The 15,030-nt window shown below is 40.4% G+C and overlaps 1 protein-coding gene across 3 annotated transcripts in view; it reads left to right on the forward strand.

The window, feature by feature from the left end:
* The first annotated feature begins 1,704 nt into the window (after positions 1-1,704).
* The window catches only part of SYT14 (synaptotagmin 14), a 91,980-nt gene continuing 78,654 nt past the window's right edge, over positions 1,705-15,030 (forward strand). For all 3 annotated transcript variants that reach the window (XM_027682033.1, XM_027682034.1, XM_027682035.1), the window contains exons 1-2: positions 1,705-1,792; positions 14,136-14,183. In XM_027682033.1, the coding sequence (XP_027537834.1) occupies positions 1,780-1,792; positions 14,136-14,183 (61 nt within the window). In that variant the 5' untranslated portion in view covers positions 1,705-1,779. The remainder of the gene's footprint in view (positions 1,793-14,135; positions 14,184-15,030) is intronic.

Genomic DNA, 15,030 nt, shown 5'->3' on the forward strand with positions numbered 1-15,030 from the left:
TGTGATGGTCCTTTTGAATGGAGCCTCTGGCAGGCAAGGAGAAGAGCACAGCAGAAGGAAGTCCTGCGTGGGACAACAACTGCAGACCCTCAGGGAAAGAGAGGATGGTACAAGTTCAAGAGAGCTGAGGAAAAGTCATGGAAGGGAGAGGAAGGACCTGTGGCAGGTAGGACAGAGGAAGGAGTAGCACCAGCAGCTCCAGCAACTCCTGTTGACCTGCTCCAACAGGTCCACATCCTGCTTATGTTGGGGGCCCCAGAGCTGGTGACTGTATTCTAGGTGAGTTCTCATGAGAGCAGAGTGGAGGGGGAGAATTCCCTGCTTTGACCTGTTGGCCACACTCCTTTTGGTGCAGCCCAGGATAGAGTTGGCTTTCTGGGCTGCAAGTGCACCTTGCCAGGTCATGTCCAGCTTTTTGTCAACCAAGCAAGTCCTTGTGAATGTGGCTCCACATGAGAGTGTTCTCTCAGTTTTATGCCCCCAAAACTATAGGAAATTGAGACTACAGTTACAGAATGTTATGGTTAGAAACAGAAGACCCAGGATCCCAACCATGCTCAAATGTCATCTTCCTGGTGCACCAAGTCAGTCAGAGGTGTGATGGAAGGAACAAAGAGTCTGTCACCATGCTGCCATGTATTACAGGAGATCTGGAGCAAGTGAAGGCTGCATGTGTAATTTCAATGCTGCTATTTCAGTGGTTTTACCTAGCAAGACTTTTTTCAATGTTTTTACAGGGTTGTACAGGCCCTTGGTGTGGCCAAATATATGTGCACACAGGGAAGCCACAAGCATGTGACTGCAGGTGCTGGGGGAGCGATGTTCTGGACTTGTTGATGGAAGCAGTGGTGCAGCCTCACCTTGAATATTGTGTGCACTTTTGGGCACCACAATGTAAGAAACATATTAAACTATTGGAGAGCGTCCAAAGGAGGGCAACGAAGATGGTGAAGGGCCTTGAGGGGAAACCATAGGAGAAGTGGCTGAGGTCACTTGGTCTGTTCAGCCTGGAGGAGAGGAGACTGAGGGGAAACCTCATCGCAGTCTACAACTTCCTCATAAGGGGAAGAGGAGGGGCAGGCACTGATCTCTTCTCTGTGGTGACCAGTGACAGGACCCGAGGGAATGGCCTGAAGTTGTGTCAGGGGAGGTTTAGGTTGGATATTAGGAAAAAGTTCTTCACCCAGAGTGTGGTTGGGCACTGGAACAGGCTCCCCAGGGAAGTGGTCACAGCACCAAGCCTGATAGAGTTCAAGAAGCGTTTGGACAGCGCTCTCAGGCACATGGTGTGACTCTTGACGCTGTCCTGCGCAGGGTCAGGGGTTGCACTCCATGATGCTTGTGGGTCCCTTCCAACTCAGGACAGCCTGAGTGATTCTGAGAAGCAGGGCTTGGCTGACACTAGTGCCCCCGGAGCCTTGGCTTCTGTTCCAGGCAATCGCTTTTGGAAAGGAAACCCACGGAACACAACGGCGGGAAGCGCCGGGAGCTTCCCTTGACGGACAGCAGCGTTTCCGCCCCGCAGCCGTGAGGCGCCCGGGACTCCCCGCACCGGGGCCAGGCGGGGCCGGACGGCGGCGGCGGCGGCGGCGGGAGCGGTGACGCGCCGGGCGCGCTCCGGAGGCCGCCCCGCCCCGCCCCGCTCACCTCCCCGGCCCGCCCCGCCCCGCCCCGCCCCTCCCGCCCCTCCCGCCGCTCCCGCCTGGCATCCGCGGCGCCCGGCAGCGCCTCTCCTGCGTGTGCTCCCTCCGCTTGGTACGGCCCACCCCGCCGGGGATCATGGCGATTGATGGTAAGTAGGCCAATAACGGGCTCCTCTCTCTCGCCCCGAACCGCTCCCCTCCCCCAGCCCCCTCCTCTCCCTCTCCTCCCCCCGGGCACGGGCAGGGGGGCGGCTCCGGGGGGAGGGAGGGCTCCCACCGCGGCGGGAGGTGGGGGCGCACCGAAGCGAGTGGTCCCCCACCCGGGGAGGGCGGCGGGGGGCGCCTCCTCTGCTCCCCGTCCCCCTCGGCCCGGCTGCGGGGGGTACAGTGCCGGGGCTGTTTGATGGTGGGGGAGAGGTGAGTGTGGTGTTCCCTCTTCCCGTCTCTGCGCCCAGGAGCCGGGCAGGGGTAAATAAATCCTTGGCACGGTGGCCGGCATCCTTCCTCCTCCTCCTCTTCCTCCTCCTCCTCCTCCGCCGCCTCCTGCCCCGGGGATGCTGGGCGTGCGAGGACCCGAGGAGGACGAAGCCATTCATCCCCCCGTGCCTTGAGCCGCCCTTGCTCTGTCGGGGAGGCGGGGGCGGGCGGTGCAGCCCCCGCGGTCGGGGCTTTTCCGCCCCTGCCCGCCGCTGAGTCCCAGACCCGCGCCCGGGCCGAAAATGTGGGTGCTGGAGGTGCGCAGCCCTTTCCACCCTCCCTGCAGGGACTTTGCCAACTGCTTTAAAACTCGTTGGCCCTCTTCTGGCCCCTGAGTCTCTGAAAACTGAGTCCCCAAGCGAGGGATGCTCCCCGCTCTGCGCCGGTTGCTGGGAGCTAACAGGCTGCACAGGAGCCTGGTGTCCGCAGATCTTTCTAGTCATCACTTAGAAACAACAACAAAGGAGCGAGATGTTCGAGACACTTGTTGGGTTTCTTTGGAGATGATCATCCTCAAAGACAAGACTTCTGAGCTTTGCTCTGAAACCTCTCCTCTCGATTCTGAGAGTAATTTTACACCTCGATAAAAATCCTTTAAAAAAAAATAAATCCCAGAACTTTATTTCCAGCCAGAGAAGATCCTAAGGTATGCAGCTTACCCGACTGAGGTGTTTCTTTCTGAAAGCGTCTGTTGTTATAACTTAAAGAATCTAGGAAAACAGTGAGGGAGGGGAAAAAACAAACTGTTCTAGTTCGTTTCGCATGTGGGATGCTCCTCTGCTGTCAGTTTCCCTGGATTAGCAATTCAGGCCTCTGTAAAGAGAAGTTGCACTGCGCAAGCAGAGCTGCATGTTCACCCTGTCTTGGAAGCTGTGCACACCAGGAGTCTGAGCTGGCCAGCTTTAAGTTGGCTGGGTTCTTTTCTGCTGAAAAGTCCTCTTAATATTATCAAGAAGATAGCAAAAAATTTCTGCTGGGTCTGGACTTTTTACATAATTCGAGCTCAGAAAGAAAAAAAATATCAGTCCTTCAAAATCTGTCTCTGTTTTCATTTTAAGCAGCATTATCCCAGAAATCTGTGGGAATCTGTTAGATCTGAAAATATTCACAGTATGTGAAATTCATGTGTAATATTTTCAGAGGATTTAGGGTATTACTTCTTAAAAGTTAAAGCAAATAATCGTGGATGAATAAATGCAACACTTCTCATTATGGCCAGACTTTAGAAATAGCCCAACTCTTGTAGATACTTATATGAAATATTCAAAATGGGGCTTAGGCTCTTGAGAAAATTGGGTACATAGTTTACAGTTAAATGCAGAGGCAGGATAAAAAAAAAATCCAATCACGAAAGTGGTCTGCTGGGTTTTGATTTAGTGCTCTTCCTGAAGACAGAAAATGCAATGTATTTTTCTGCTGTAGTCTGTAGCAGGCATGCATCCTCCTCTTTGTTTTCAGCTAAATAGCTGACTATCTTGATGTTCTCTCCCTCCTGTTTGTGCAACAGTACCTTGCCTTGGCTGTACTGTTTAGCAGTACTGTGTTCTGACCAGCATTGCTAAAAAATATGAGTTTGATTTGGTTAAATACAAACTCTTGAAGTTGGCATCAAACCGTGGGATTTCTAGTCTAAACTGTCAAAATACAGAATTTGCATTGTGTCCAAGTAAATTTGTAAATTTGTAAACAGAGAAAATACTTTGCTCAGTTTTAAAGACACAGCATTTGGACAGATTCTTTAATTTTTTTTTTTTTTTTGGTAGAGGCACAGGAAATAAGCAAGATTGAAAACTTCTGCTTGAAGAATTAATATAAAATAGTTCGAAACCCCTTCAAAGCAGGACATAGATGTGAAGAGTGCACAAAATTAAAAGAGCTCAAGTTAAAATAGAATTTGTTAGCTGCTTTTGGCTGTTCTCAAAAATGTCTAAGTACCATTTCCTGTGTCACTTTGTCAGTATACCAGCTGACAGTGAACCCCAAAGTTTTTATAAAAGTGAGGCTTTTTGTATCAAGTGTTGTAGAGAACCACGGAGCCACTGGCCATGGCCAGTGGCCATTACCCTTTTGGTCAGTGTCAATGCTTTGTTATGATCACTAACAGACTTCTAAAAGACAAGTATTCTTCATGTGATCATGGTTCAAAGCCCTCATCTAGTGATTGCAGAAACAATCACATCTTCTTCTTTAGAAAGTTAATGTCATGTTAAAAAGTATTCCTTTTGTATGTCTTTATGAAGACATCGGGTTACAGTTTGCATAGGTCAGGCAATCTGAGATTTTTGAGGAAACAACAAAGAACAACCCAATTGGAAAAGTTTTGGCACAAATGAGATTAAAGGATTGTATTTGCAGTTGTTATTTCTGTGTAGCTATCTTCCAAAACAAAATTAGTATTAGCTAGGAGCTCTGTTTTATCATGCAAGGTAATTTATTGCTTAACTTTTCCACTTTTTCACAGGGAAAGATTAAATTATTCTAATAAGTAGAGTATCAGAACAGGAAGGTGACAAATATGGTAGAGAGTAAGACCAAACTGAAAGCGGTAGTACGACCAGACTGGTAGGCAGTCTGAGGTTAAAATGCTCCCACCTACAGCTGCCCAGTCCTGGTGTCTTGTGACAGTTTGCTGGGACTGGGGAGAAGGTTGAGGAGTCACTTCTGAGAACCCTTCAGCTTCACTGTGGCAATGATCCTTATGGCAGCATTAACTTGATTTCTCTATGCTGCTTTTCCTCTTTTGAGCAATAGCAAAGCTTTGGCATCTTAAGAGAGGTCCGTTGAATTGAGGTCTAGGTGAGGAGCTAGCAATGGAAACCACACTGCACTGCATGGAGGAGGGAAAGGAAATGTAAAAGGTCACAGGTGGGATACTTTATAACCTAAGGCAGAATTGCATCTCTTGCATAGCCTCTTGAATCTACTTTTACCAGGTTTTTGGGCCGCACTTGAACATGCTCTAATGTAGTACAGGCTATACAAAAGTTTATGTTTCTCAAGGAGAGGAATACATCTGGAGATTAATCTTTTCAGAACAAGTTAATTATTTTCAAATTTAAACTCTTTCCTGTGGTTTACGTTGGGAGGAGTTTAGTGTTAAGAACTGAGAAGTTGTATTACAGAGAATAATGAGCTAGCCAGATAAGAGGAATCTAGTAGAGAAGAAAGAATTACACCTTGGTGCTGTCATCTAATAAGTTATTGGTAGTGAGACTAATGAACATGGCTTCCCATATTTTTCCCCTGTGATCCTTTCAGTTTAACACTTCTTCCTGATGTGGAGGCCAAGGTCCTTGCAATGTGTCTAGGTTTTTGATCATTTTGTTCTTGCATCTCCTGAGCGTCTCTGAAGTGTCCTGATCTCTTTGATGCTTCTGACAAGATTGTCCCCTTCTCTTTCCTCATCTGCCAGCTGTTTGGTTTGGAGCAGGCATCTGCAGCTTTGTGTGCTGTGCAGAGATTTTTTTGGCCAGTGGGCTGTCCTCATGTTTAATGGGGTCTGTGTTTGTGTTGTATTTGACTGGTAATGTTTATAAAACATTGAATACTAAATGTATGAAGTTCTTAAAACTTTCTGTCAATTTTGTCTTAAAGTAGCCAGCGAATCTAAGACAAAATAGTAAACAATAGAAGGATGGGACAGGAAACGAGCCGATTAATTATATAACCCTCATTTCCTTGGGAAACAAAGATAAAAATTACTGAATGAACCAACTTTTTGTTTATGTATACAAAAAGAGAGAGGATTTAAAACACTGCTTCATATAGGTTACATGAAAACTATGACTAGTTGCAAATTTCCAGAATCCAGAAAAGGAAACAACGGAACAATTAGCTGCTTACAGTTAGGTAGCAGTATCATAAGTGGCTGGTAGGTTGAATCTGGCTCGGGAAACAGTTTTATCTTGACTTCCTAGTTACCTGGGATATTGAGGTATCACTGCAGCATGTACTAGAAGGGTGTAAGATGACATGGAGATCCTCGAGCTAGTGCTGATCTGAATTGGCAGTAGTGCTTCCAAATCCAAGCTGGTGCAACCAGGACAGGGGTTGAGCAGCAGCATCAGTATTAAATAAAGCCTAACATAAGAGGACATATTTTGTGCTTAGTCCCACTTTTAAACACATTTGCTTATTGTGGAGTGGATCACATGTCAGGGTATCAGATTTGATCAGCCACGGAGAATCGGTTTAATGCTGCCTTGTGCTTGTTCACTGTCTGTAGTGGAAACTATTCAGTGAATGCCTGGTATTGTCATTGTAAGGATGATTCTCTGCGTTATTTGCTGATGACAGTAAAACCTTGTGCCATATGCAAAATCACCAGTTTCCTGGTTGGATTTGTCTTACACCATCATTGCTGTAGTGTTGAATCTGTTGAAATAAGGAAAGCCATTAGGTCTTTATCACCTTTCAGATTATAGAGGGGGCTATCTTTTTTTTTAAAAGAAGACATCTACCCTCTAATGCTCTACAAGCTTCTTTTTGATAAGTTCCCTGTGGGCTGAGATGAAACTATCATCCTTAATATAAGAACAGGCGATGTGTTCAGAGTGAAATTCTTCTTGAATTCTGTTCATTTTTAGTGCTTATCACTTCTGCAAATTGGAACTCTTGACGTTCAAGATGGGTGTGCAGGAAAGCAAACACACAGCCACTACCTGATTAAAGATGTTGGCTTATATTACTGCCCATCAAAATACAGGAGATCTCTAAGAGAGGAAGGAGTCTTGCTGTCTTCCGGAGAACTTTCAACTATGTTAACTATTAGGTCATATTTTCTCTTCAACTTAATTCAATTATAATTCTTCCAGCTTTTGTAATGAATAATGCAAGGAATCCACAGCTGATACAAATTTTTTTCCTGAATATTGTCAGGTTTTGAACTGCATAAGGCCAAGGGCCTATGTTGTATGTAAAAGTTGAAGTGAACTTCAAGTCATCAGTTAATCCTTGCACCTCCTGATTTTTGCATATTTAATTCTTGGAGGTGTTAGGTGTTTTCTGATTTCTGAGTAATTCTGTCTCTAGAGTGAGAGGGGGAAACTTTGGGAGGATTTTGAAAGTTAATTTTAAGACAGCAAATGAGTGTTGAGTTTGTGAACTAATAGGTCGCATTCTGCAGAGAAACATAGTCTTCAGTGTGAAAAGGGGTAGGCTCAGTATGGCTGACACAAGCAGTTTTCCTACTAATTGGAATCTTTTTAAATACAAATTCTTTGTACTAATTTCCCTTTGTATCACAAACTTACTGCATTGTGTGAAATATGAGAAGTCCAGTTACTGATACTATTTCTGTGAGTATATTTTTCTTCATAGACCATAGAATCATTTTAAAAATAGAAATATTTCTCAGCTTACTTTCTGTTTTGAAACTCTGCTCTAGAGTAGTGATTAGTGGGGGTAACTAAAAAATGTAAGAATTAGCTAAAAGTCACGCTAATTTTTCATCCTTTTTCTGCTATCAACTTTTTTTGTTGACATCTTCCTTTTTATTTCCAGAACATTTGATAACAGTGTACATTGCTTGGCAATGCATATTTAATAATTTTGGCATTTGCAATGAAGTTCCTTTTGTAGCTGCTGGTTTTCTTTCAGTTCTTCTAAAAAAAAAGGTTTTATATTAGGTCAGATTTGAACCATTTATACTGGATGGATGTTTCTGGGCTTGTTATATTTACTGTATTTCTTTATTTCCATCAGTAAGACTTATCTGAAGAAGTACTTGACTGAGAGCTAGGTAAAATAAAGAACTTTTTTTTTTTTTCTTAAGTGCTGATTCTATTTCAGTTGTCAGAAGAGTAGGGAAAGAAAAGTGTCTGGTCATTCTGGGTAGGAAGGAAGGTGAGATAATACTATTTTCATGATGGGAGAGCAAGTCCCAAATAACCTCTCTACTTTATTACTTGTCAGCTTAGAAAATCCGTACTGTCTCCAGAAAGAGAAATGGCTACACTAGTCTTGATTAATTGTCATTGATTGCTAATTAATTGATCAGTGTCATTGGTTCTGTTGATTACAAATAATTCAAAAGTAAATATCTTCCATGAGAAAACTGTTTTAATGTTTGTCAATACTTTTATGGTTGGATAACAGCAAACAAAATATTCTTGAGAAAGGTAGATGACCTTATCCTTAGGCTAAGAAATTACTGGACAGTGATCATTTTAAATGGTGCTAGCAAAGAAGACAGTCTTTACCATAGGAGTTTGCATTATAAAACCAGAACATTGATTTCTGACTCTTACTCTTGAAAACTTCTGGTCTTGAACATGTCTGCTGCTAATTTAATCTGATACTTATTTCTCTTATTAGTGAGTTAGACTGTGAATAATTGTCTTTATTCACCTGCTTACTTCCGCTCTCTATTGTGATTCTAGAGTTTTAGTCTATGAAGTCATTCCTCATATGAAAACCATTTGTGTTTTAACTGTTTTCACTGACCTTTTTTTTCCTTTTTTTGCATTTCTTTGTGTGTTCTGTGGTTCCATTTTATTCTTTGAGGTGGTGGGACCAGGAGGAGACCAAAACTGCACAAAACATACAAGATGCGGGCATATAAATCAGTATATAAAATAGCAAATTTTATTTTTTTTAACTTGCTCTCTCTTTCCTAATAGACATTGTTTGCTTTTTAGTTTGCTTTTTGACTAGTTCTAAGCATTCAACTTTAAACATTTCATTTTTTACATAACCAATATTATTTGTAGACTAATATTGTGAAAAGGTTGCAGAGGTAATTTTACACCACGAGTGAGGATGGGCTAATAAATATATGTAACCTTTTTAGGACAAACACCATACTGATGCCAGCTGTAGAGTTGCTGTTCTTTCAAAGTCTTTTCAACTTTGTTTATTTTCCATTGCTGTTAGCTGTCTGTTCATCTAAAACCGGATTCTTCCTTAAATTCAGTTCATGGTATGAGACAGTTTCTCAAGGAGTAGATTTGTTGATGTATGTAACCCAGAACACTTTCATTACGGTTGTCTCTTTCGATAAATTTGTAGTATGTTACATGAAACAGCTTAGCATAAGAATGGGTTTTCTAAGTATCTTGTATTCACAACAGAAGCATTAGTATTTCCACATGCTTCAGACATGGTAACATTAACAGTGTCAGACTTTATTCGCTTGTATCCCATTTTATGTTTCTGCACTGTAACGCTTCTATTTCATGCATTTGCTGCACAGCCTTGTTGTTTCTTTCTCATTTGACAGTCCTGCACACTCAAGCCTTACCTGTGAGCTGTAGTTTTAACCATGACCGTGTCTGATGAGGGGTCCCAGAGCAGGAGGGAAGGAGCTCTGCTGAAATGCACGTCCCTTACCATTGCTGTGCGTGGGCAGCAGCTACTCCTCTGTAATTCAGCAAGGTGAACTCTCAAGAGCTGTAATGAACACTGGGCCCCTCACCCTCTTCGTGCAACTCAACCTGTGCAGTATTGTTGTTCTGCACTGGAATTTTGTGGATTTGCCAAGGGAAAAAATAGTTGTCTAATGCTGAATAAAATGTTAAGTAAACATTTGTTGAATGTGGTCCAAACTTATGAAAATGCTAATTAAAACACAATCCTCAGCAGGAAAGTAATTTATCATATAAAAAGTACATCCCCAAAATTGCACCCGATGATGAAGGCTTTTGTGATACAATGTAATGTTCCTCTGCAGCTGCTAATATGGATTTGTTGCTGAGCTGAAGAATAATTAATTTTTTACGCACCACAGTTTTGGTATTGGAACTGAGACTGTACGGCATGTTAATTGAAGGGATGGAATGTACCCTTGCTGAGTTTGGGGGTGATGGCAGGTAGGGGGCAGTTAATAAGCTGGAGGGCAGGGCTGCTGTCTGGCAGGTGCTCGGCAAGATAAAAAGCAGCCTGAAGGAACCTCAGAAACTTAAACAAGGACAAATGAAGCCCAAGCCTGTGCAGCACTAGATGCTGCAGATAGCCTGGCCAGGAGAAACCCTGTACAAAAGACCCTGAGGGTCCTGGTGAACAGCAAGTTCAGGGCCCAGCCAGGTGCTTCTGGCCTGTATCCAGTTGTGATAACCCAGCATGAGAGGATGACAAACTGGAGTTTGTCGGCAGAGTGCCACTAAGCTGGGGGGGAACAGAGTACATGGCACATGAGGAGAGACTTAGGCAGTACATTTGTGGAGGGGACTCTTATTGCAGCCTTTTGCTATATAAGGGGGTCTCAGAGATGGAGATTAGGTTCTAAGCTGTGCAGTGAAAGCACATGAGGCAGTGGGTGTGAGCTACATCAAGGGAAGTCCTGGCTGGCTGTGAGGAAGAAATGCTCACAGTGAGAGGGAACCAGTGGTGTCTGGAGAGGTCATGGAATCTTGGGCATTGCAGAACTTGGTTGGTTGAGACCCAGAGGAATCTCCTGTAAAGCTGGTCCTGGTCCTGTTCTGAAGTCTTTCAAAAGAGTGCCAGAAGTCATTCCCAACCTATCATATTCCTCTATGATAATACCAGTGTTACATTTCCTAGACAATTATTTTCAGCGTCCAGTAGTGAAGTTTCACCTGAAGTCCAAACATAGTAGAACTTTGAATTTTGAAGTGGACTCATTTTAGAAAGACATAAAATTTTCAATTAATTCAAAATTCAGGAGGTACTTTGTTGTCTTTGATGTACACCTTTTCATCTCTTTGGTGTAATAGTCATCTTGGCAAATAGTGACTTTGTATACAAAATCTTTGTCTTAAATTGGGAAAATGAAACTTCATCAGGTGTTTCAGCTGCCTCTGAAAACCATCTGGCCATTCTGTTTGTGGTGGGTGGTTTTTTAGGTGGTTTTTCTTGCTCAAGAAAATGAAAATGTTTTGTTGAATGTGCAATTCTAAAATTACTTAATCTTTCGTTATTTTTCATTTTACTTCTGTTGTCTGAAATTAAGAAAAGTTCTGTATCCCCAGGTGGGTGTGTTTCTATTCTCAGATTACATTTTGGACAAAATGTTATGTAGTTTTATATGCAAACTCACTTAAAATTTTAAAATCTTAAATATGAGATCACATTCATAGTCAAGATGAAGTCAAATTAATAATAATTTGTGTCTAAATCAAACTTAAATTTTAATTACCTATAAAATTATGGTGAACAAACACTATATTAGGATCAATTACTTAAAAATAGTATTTAAAGAGTAAAATTTAAGAGGGTCATAGCACTGAACATTTGGGATTTGTGGGCTAACTGACACAAACTCAGTTTTTTCAGACTGAAGTGCTAAATTAGCAGTTGACATCTTGCTGTCATCCAAATATTTTCATATTTTCAGTTTAGTTTCAGTGTCTAGGTTGTTCAAAGCTGAGACAATTCTTGGGAATTGGAAAGACAGAAAAGCTTGTGTTCATTTGTTAATCTATTAGTAAAAGCAAGATGTCAATATTGTATTAGTTCCACAGTTTTGAGGAGCACTGGGGAAAAGAAGAATCTGCCCAGATCAATTGAGGATAAAATATGTGTTCAATACACTGGCTAACTTAAAATATAAAAGATACTTTTTTCAACTTTATTTTCAAAACATGTAGATCACTTGATGTGGTTTCATTTAACAGTTGATTTTCATCCAAAAGCAAAGTTTGGGGAAAAAGTGATAGATCACTCACCTATTAAATAAGAAATAACATTCAGCATTTTCTAGCAAAATAAGAAGAATAAAATCCTGACTGAATGCATATTAAATGGTATAAATTTATTATAGTTTTGTGGTCAATAAAAAGTAGCATGCAGATTAATGCAAAGGCTTTATTTAGTGGAACACCATCATATTTTAGCATCTAAATGATTGAATAAAGATCTCTTTTTTAGAAAACAATAGGTAGCAATGCAGAATCCAAACCTAAAATTAGTATTTTATGATATGATTTCAAGCTGGTTGATTTCACTGAGGGCAGCGAATATAATTTAAATTTACTGCTGCTCTCTTCTCTTAGTCGTTTCTAGGTGAATCTTTATTTTTAACTGTCTGGCATCTGTATAATGAAAAATTCTTTAATTTTTTTCAGTAGTTTTTATTATTTCCTTTCTGCTGAATTTAAGGCTATCAGGAGAAGAAACTCTAGGGAGAAGACTAGAGAGTGACTTTTCAGTCTTTATTGTGCTTTTTCTTTTGTACCCTGAAGATGATTGCAATGACATAAAAGAAGATTGTAATCTTCTCCTTAAGTCTGTTTTTGTTTTGATTGGTTTTTTTAATGCCTTCTTGTCATAAAAGCAGATTATTATTTTTTAATTTAGTTTTTCTTATGTTTTCTGAATGAAAATGATGTTGTCCAGCTTCTAGAATGCACTGAAAAGAGGGAATCATATTGCTATTATAACTGGCTTTTCTAATGGTGATGACTGTACAAAACTCATGGAATCCTCGGACTCATTGACTCTTGAGTTCCCATTCAAGAGTATCTTTGAAGCTTGTTTTTCACATTACTGAATATGAAAAAAAATATGTTGACATAAAATGAGGATTCTTTTTAATTTCATAGGCATTTTATTTTATTTTAGAAGAGTTATGTTTTACTACATTTATTTTATCCCTTTTATCCTTTTTTCTTCCAATATATGCATTTCCTACAGTTATTTCTTTAAAGTGTAAATTTAACTACAAATACACGTGTCATCAAAACTTATAGAACACCATCTGCTAGTGTTACCAATTAAGAGTTTTAAGTATTAGTTGATATTATATCATAGTATGCTTTAGTGTATGTCAAAATGCATTTATTATGGAATAAAGGAGAGTAATAAGTGCTATATAATGTATTTCCATATTTTTGAGATGGAAAGAATTTTGTTACCTAAAGCTTGTTTTAGTGTGTTGTGAAGCGTTTGGAGCCCAGTAGTGATTAATGCATATGGAATAGATGCTTTATGAGTTTTTGTATCTCTTGCATTGTATTTTTATGAGATTGCAGAGAACTGGGTATGAAAACCTTGGCAGTTCCCCTCACTTCTGTATTCATATGCTGTAGTCTTTTGTTGTCAGGGGAAGAAGGCTTAGCGGGTGTTAGGGCATAATTAAGAGAAGCCATAGCTTGATGTAGTTTGAATTCTAAGGTTTGACCACGGGGCATATAATTCCAAAATGTTTTTATTTTAGATATATATTTAAAAGAGAGAAGATCATGAATACTGTAAATGTATTCAATATAAAGTGATCACAATAAAAAAATCAACTCTTCCAATAATTTCTACAAACCATTAAAAGAATCTCTTCGACAGTTTGCCACTGCCCCTTCCTCCTTCTGCAAGGCTTAGCAATAGCTTGTTTCCTGTCCAGTCCCTGGATCACACCTTTCTCTGTGAACATGGTTGACCGAATGTATTCTCCTTCCTTTGTGGGTTCCTTCATTGTTCTCACTAGGTATATTATGTGCTGGCATTTTGTTTACGAGCTGTAATTCTAACATTAAAATGGAAACGAAAGCTGTTTCTAGCAACAATTTTATTATTCTCGTGTAAGTATCTTAAATTCTGTACAGCTGTTTTTTTTAATTAAAGAAATCTTTAAAGGAGAAATTCCAGCCAAACCCTGGAATACCAGCCTTTGGTAACAGGATTTCTCTCTTTTTTTTTTGCCATGGAAGATAATCATAATGTTATTTTGGCTTTATGTAATGTCACAAATATTTTTGATATTTTGGCAATTCTTTTGTAGATACCCTTCTATAGAGTAGTTCCCTCCAAACAGGAAATTATGTTTTGTACTTGGGAAACATTAGTGTGGCTTGAGTTAAAATGCTTGCTTTTGTAATTTTGTCTGTATAAGTTCAATGTAAAGCTCTTCAAACTGTACCACCATTAGCAATACTAAGCCAAAGGTACATTTATTGTTTTCTCCAAAGGATTTAATGTATAAGTGGAAAATTTGTTAGGTCAATCTTTTGCATTTTCATTAAATGATATAGTTTTGGTACTTTCTTTTACACTGTTTATAAGTCTTATTAAGAAACCAAATATATTTTATTTGTTACTGTTTTCTAATTATGTATTTCCACATAGGTGGAGAACGAACTTGTGGTGTACATGAGCTGATCTGCATTAGGAAAGGTAAGCACTGATTTGTGAAAGTGTAGTTCTTAACTTGTGAATAGTACTGGTTAGAAATCTGCTGCCTAATGTTATGATGTCACCTTTACTGGATCTTAGTGTTGCATCTTTGTGTTGCAGAATCTTTTGATGCTGACAGTGTCAATGAGAAAAAGAAAAAAAAAGTGAAATTACAAAATAAAATTTGTTTTTTTGCAATAAGGATAAAGGTAATCCTGCAATATTCACCGAGTTACATTGAATTTGTTAATGTTGCTCAACTGTGTTGGGTAACCACGAAAATTTTGATCTTTGCCTCATCTACATATTCATAGGATGATTTGATTTTTAGTAGTAAGAGAAAGTTGTGAGAATGTTTTAAATAACTGATGTAATGGACTGGCAATCTCTGCCTCTGATTTCAGGTGAGATCCTAATAACTCAAACTTCTTTGAAAACGACTATATCAGTGGTGAAACCAGTAATTGACAGAGCAAGGAACAGAGCTGTGCTCGAGAGAGAACTGTTACTGGCTTAAAGCTGAGCTACAGTGATTGAAGTTGGAGCTTGATAGAACAGCTCAGCTGATATAAAGACTAGATACAGTTCTGTTTTCTGTCCCTTTTGGGAGCCCTGCACTCCCTCCTGCAGCATTGCTGTTGAATCTCTGTCTTCTGATCTGAAAGCTACTCTTGGACAAAAAAAACCAGTTTCTTCAAAGATTAGTTGCTTGAACTGAGTCACAGTTAGGTCAGAAGAGTCTCAGTGCTTTCAAAAAGAAAGTGTGCTGGGAGAGGAGGAAGTCTACAAGACTCTTTTGACAACAACTAAGTGTTAGACTGGCTCAATAGTATTGTCAAACCACATC

This window comes from Neopelma chrysocephalum, unplaced genomic scaffold, assembly GCF_003984885.1.
Source record: "Neopelma chrysocephalum unplaced genomic scaffold, ASM398488v2 Primary Assembly neopelma1_61b, whole genome shotgun sequence".
NCBI lineage: Eukaryota > Metazoa > Chordata > Aves > Passeriformes > Pipridae > Neopelma > Neopelma chrysocephalum.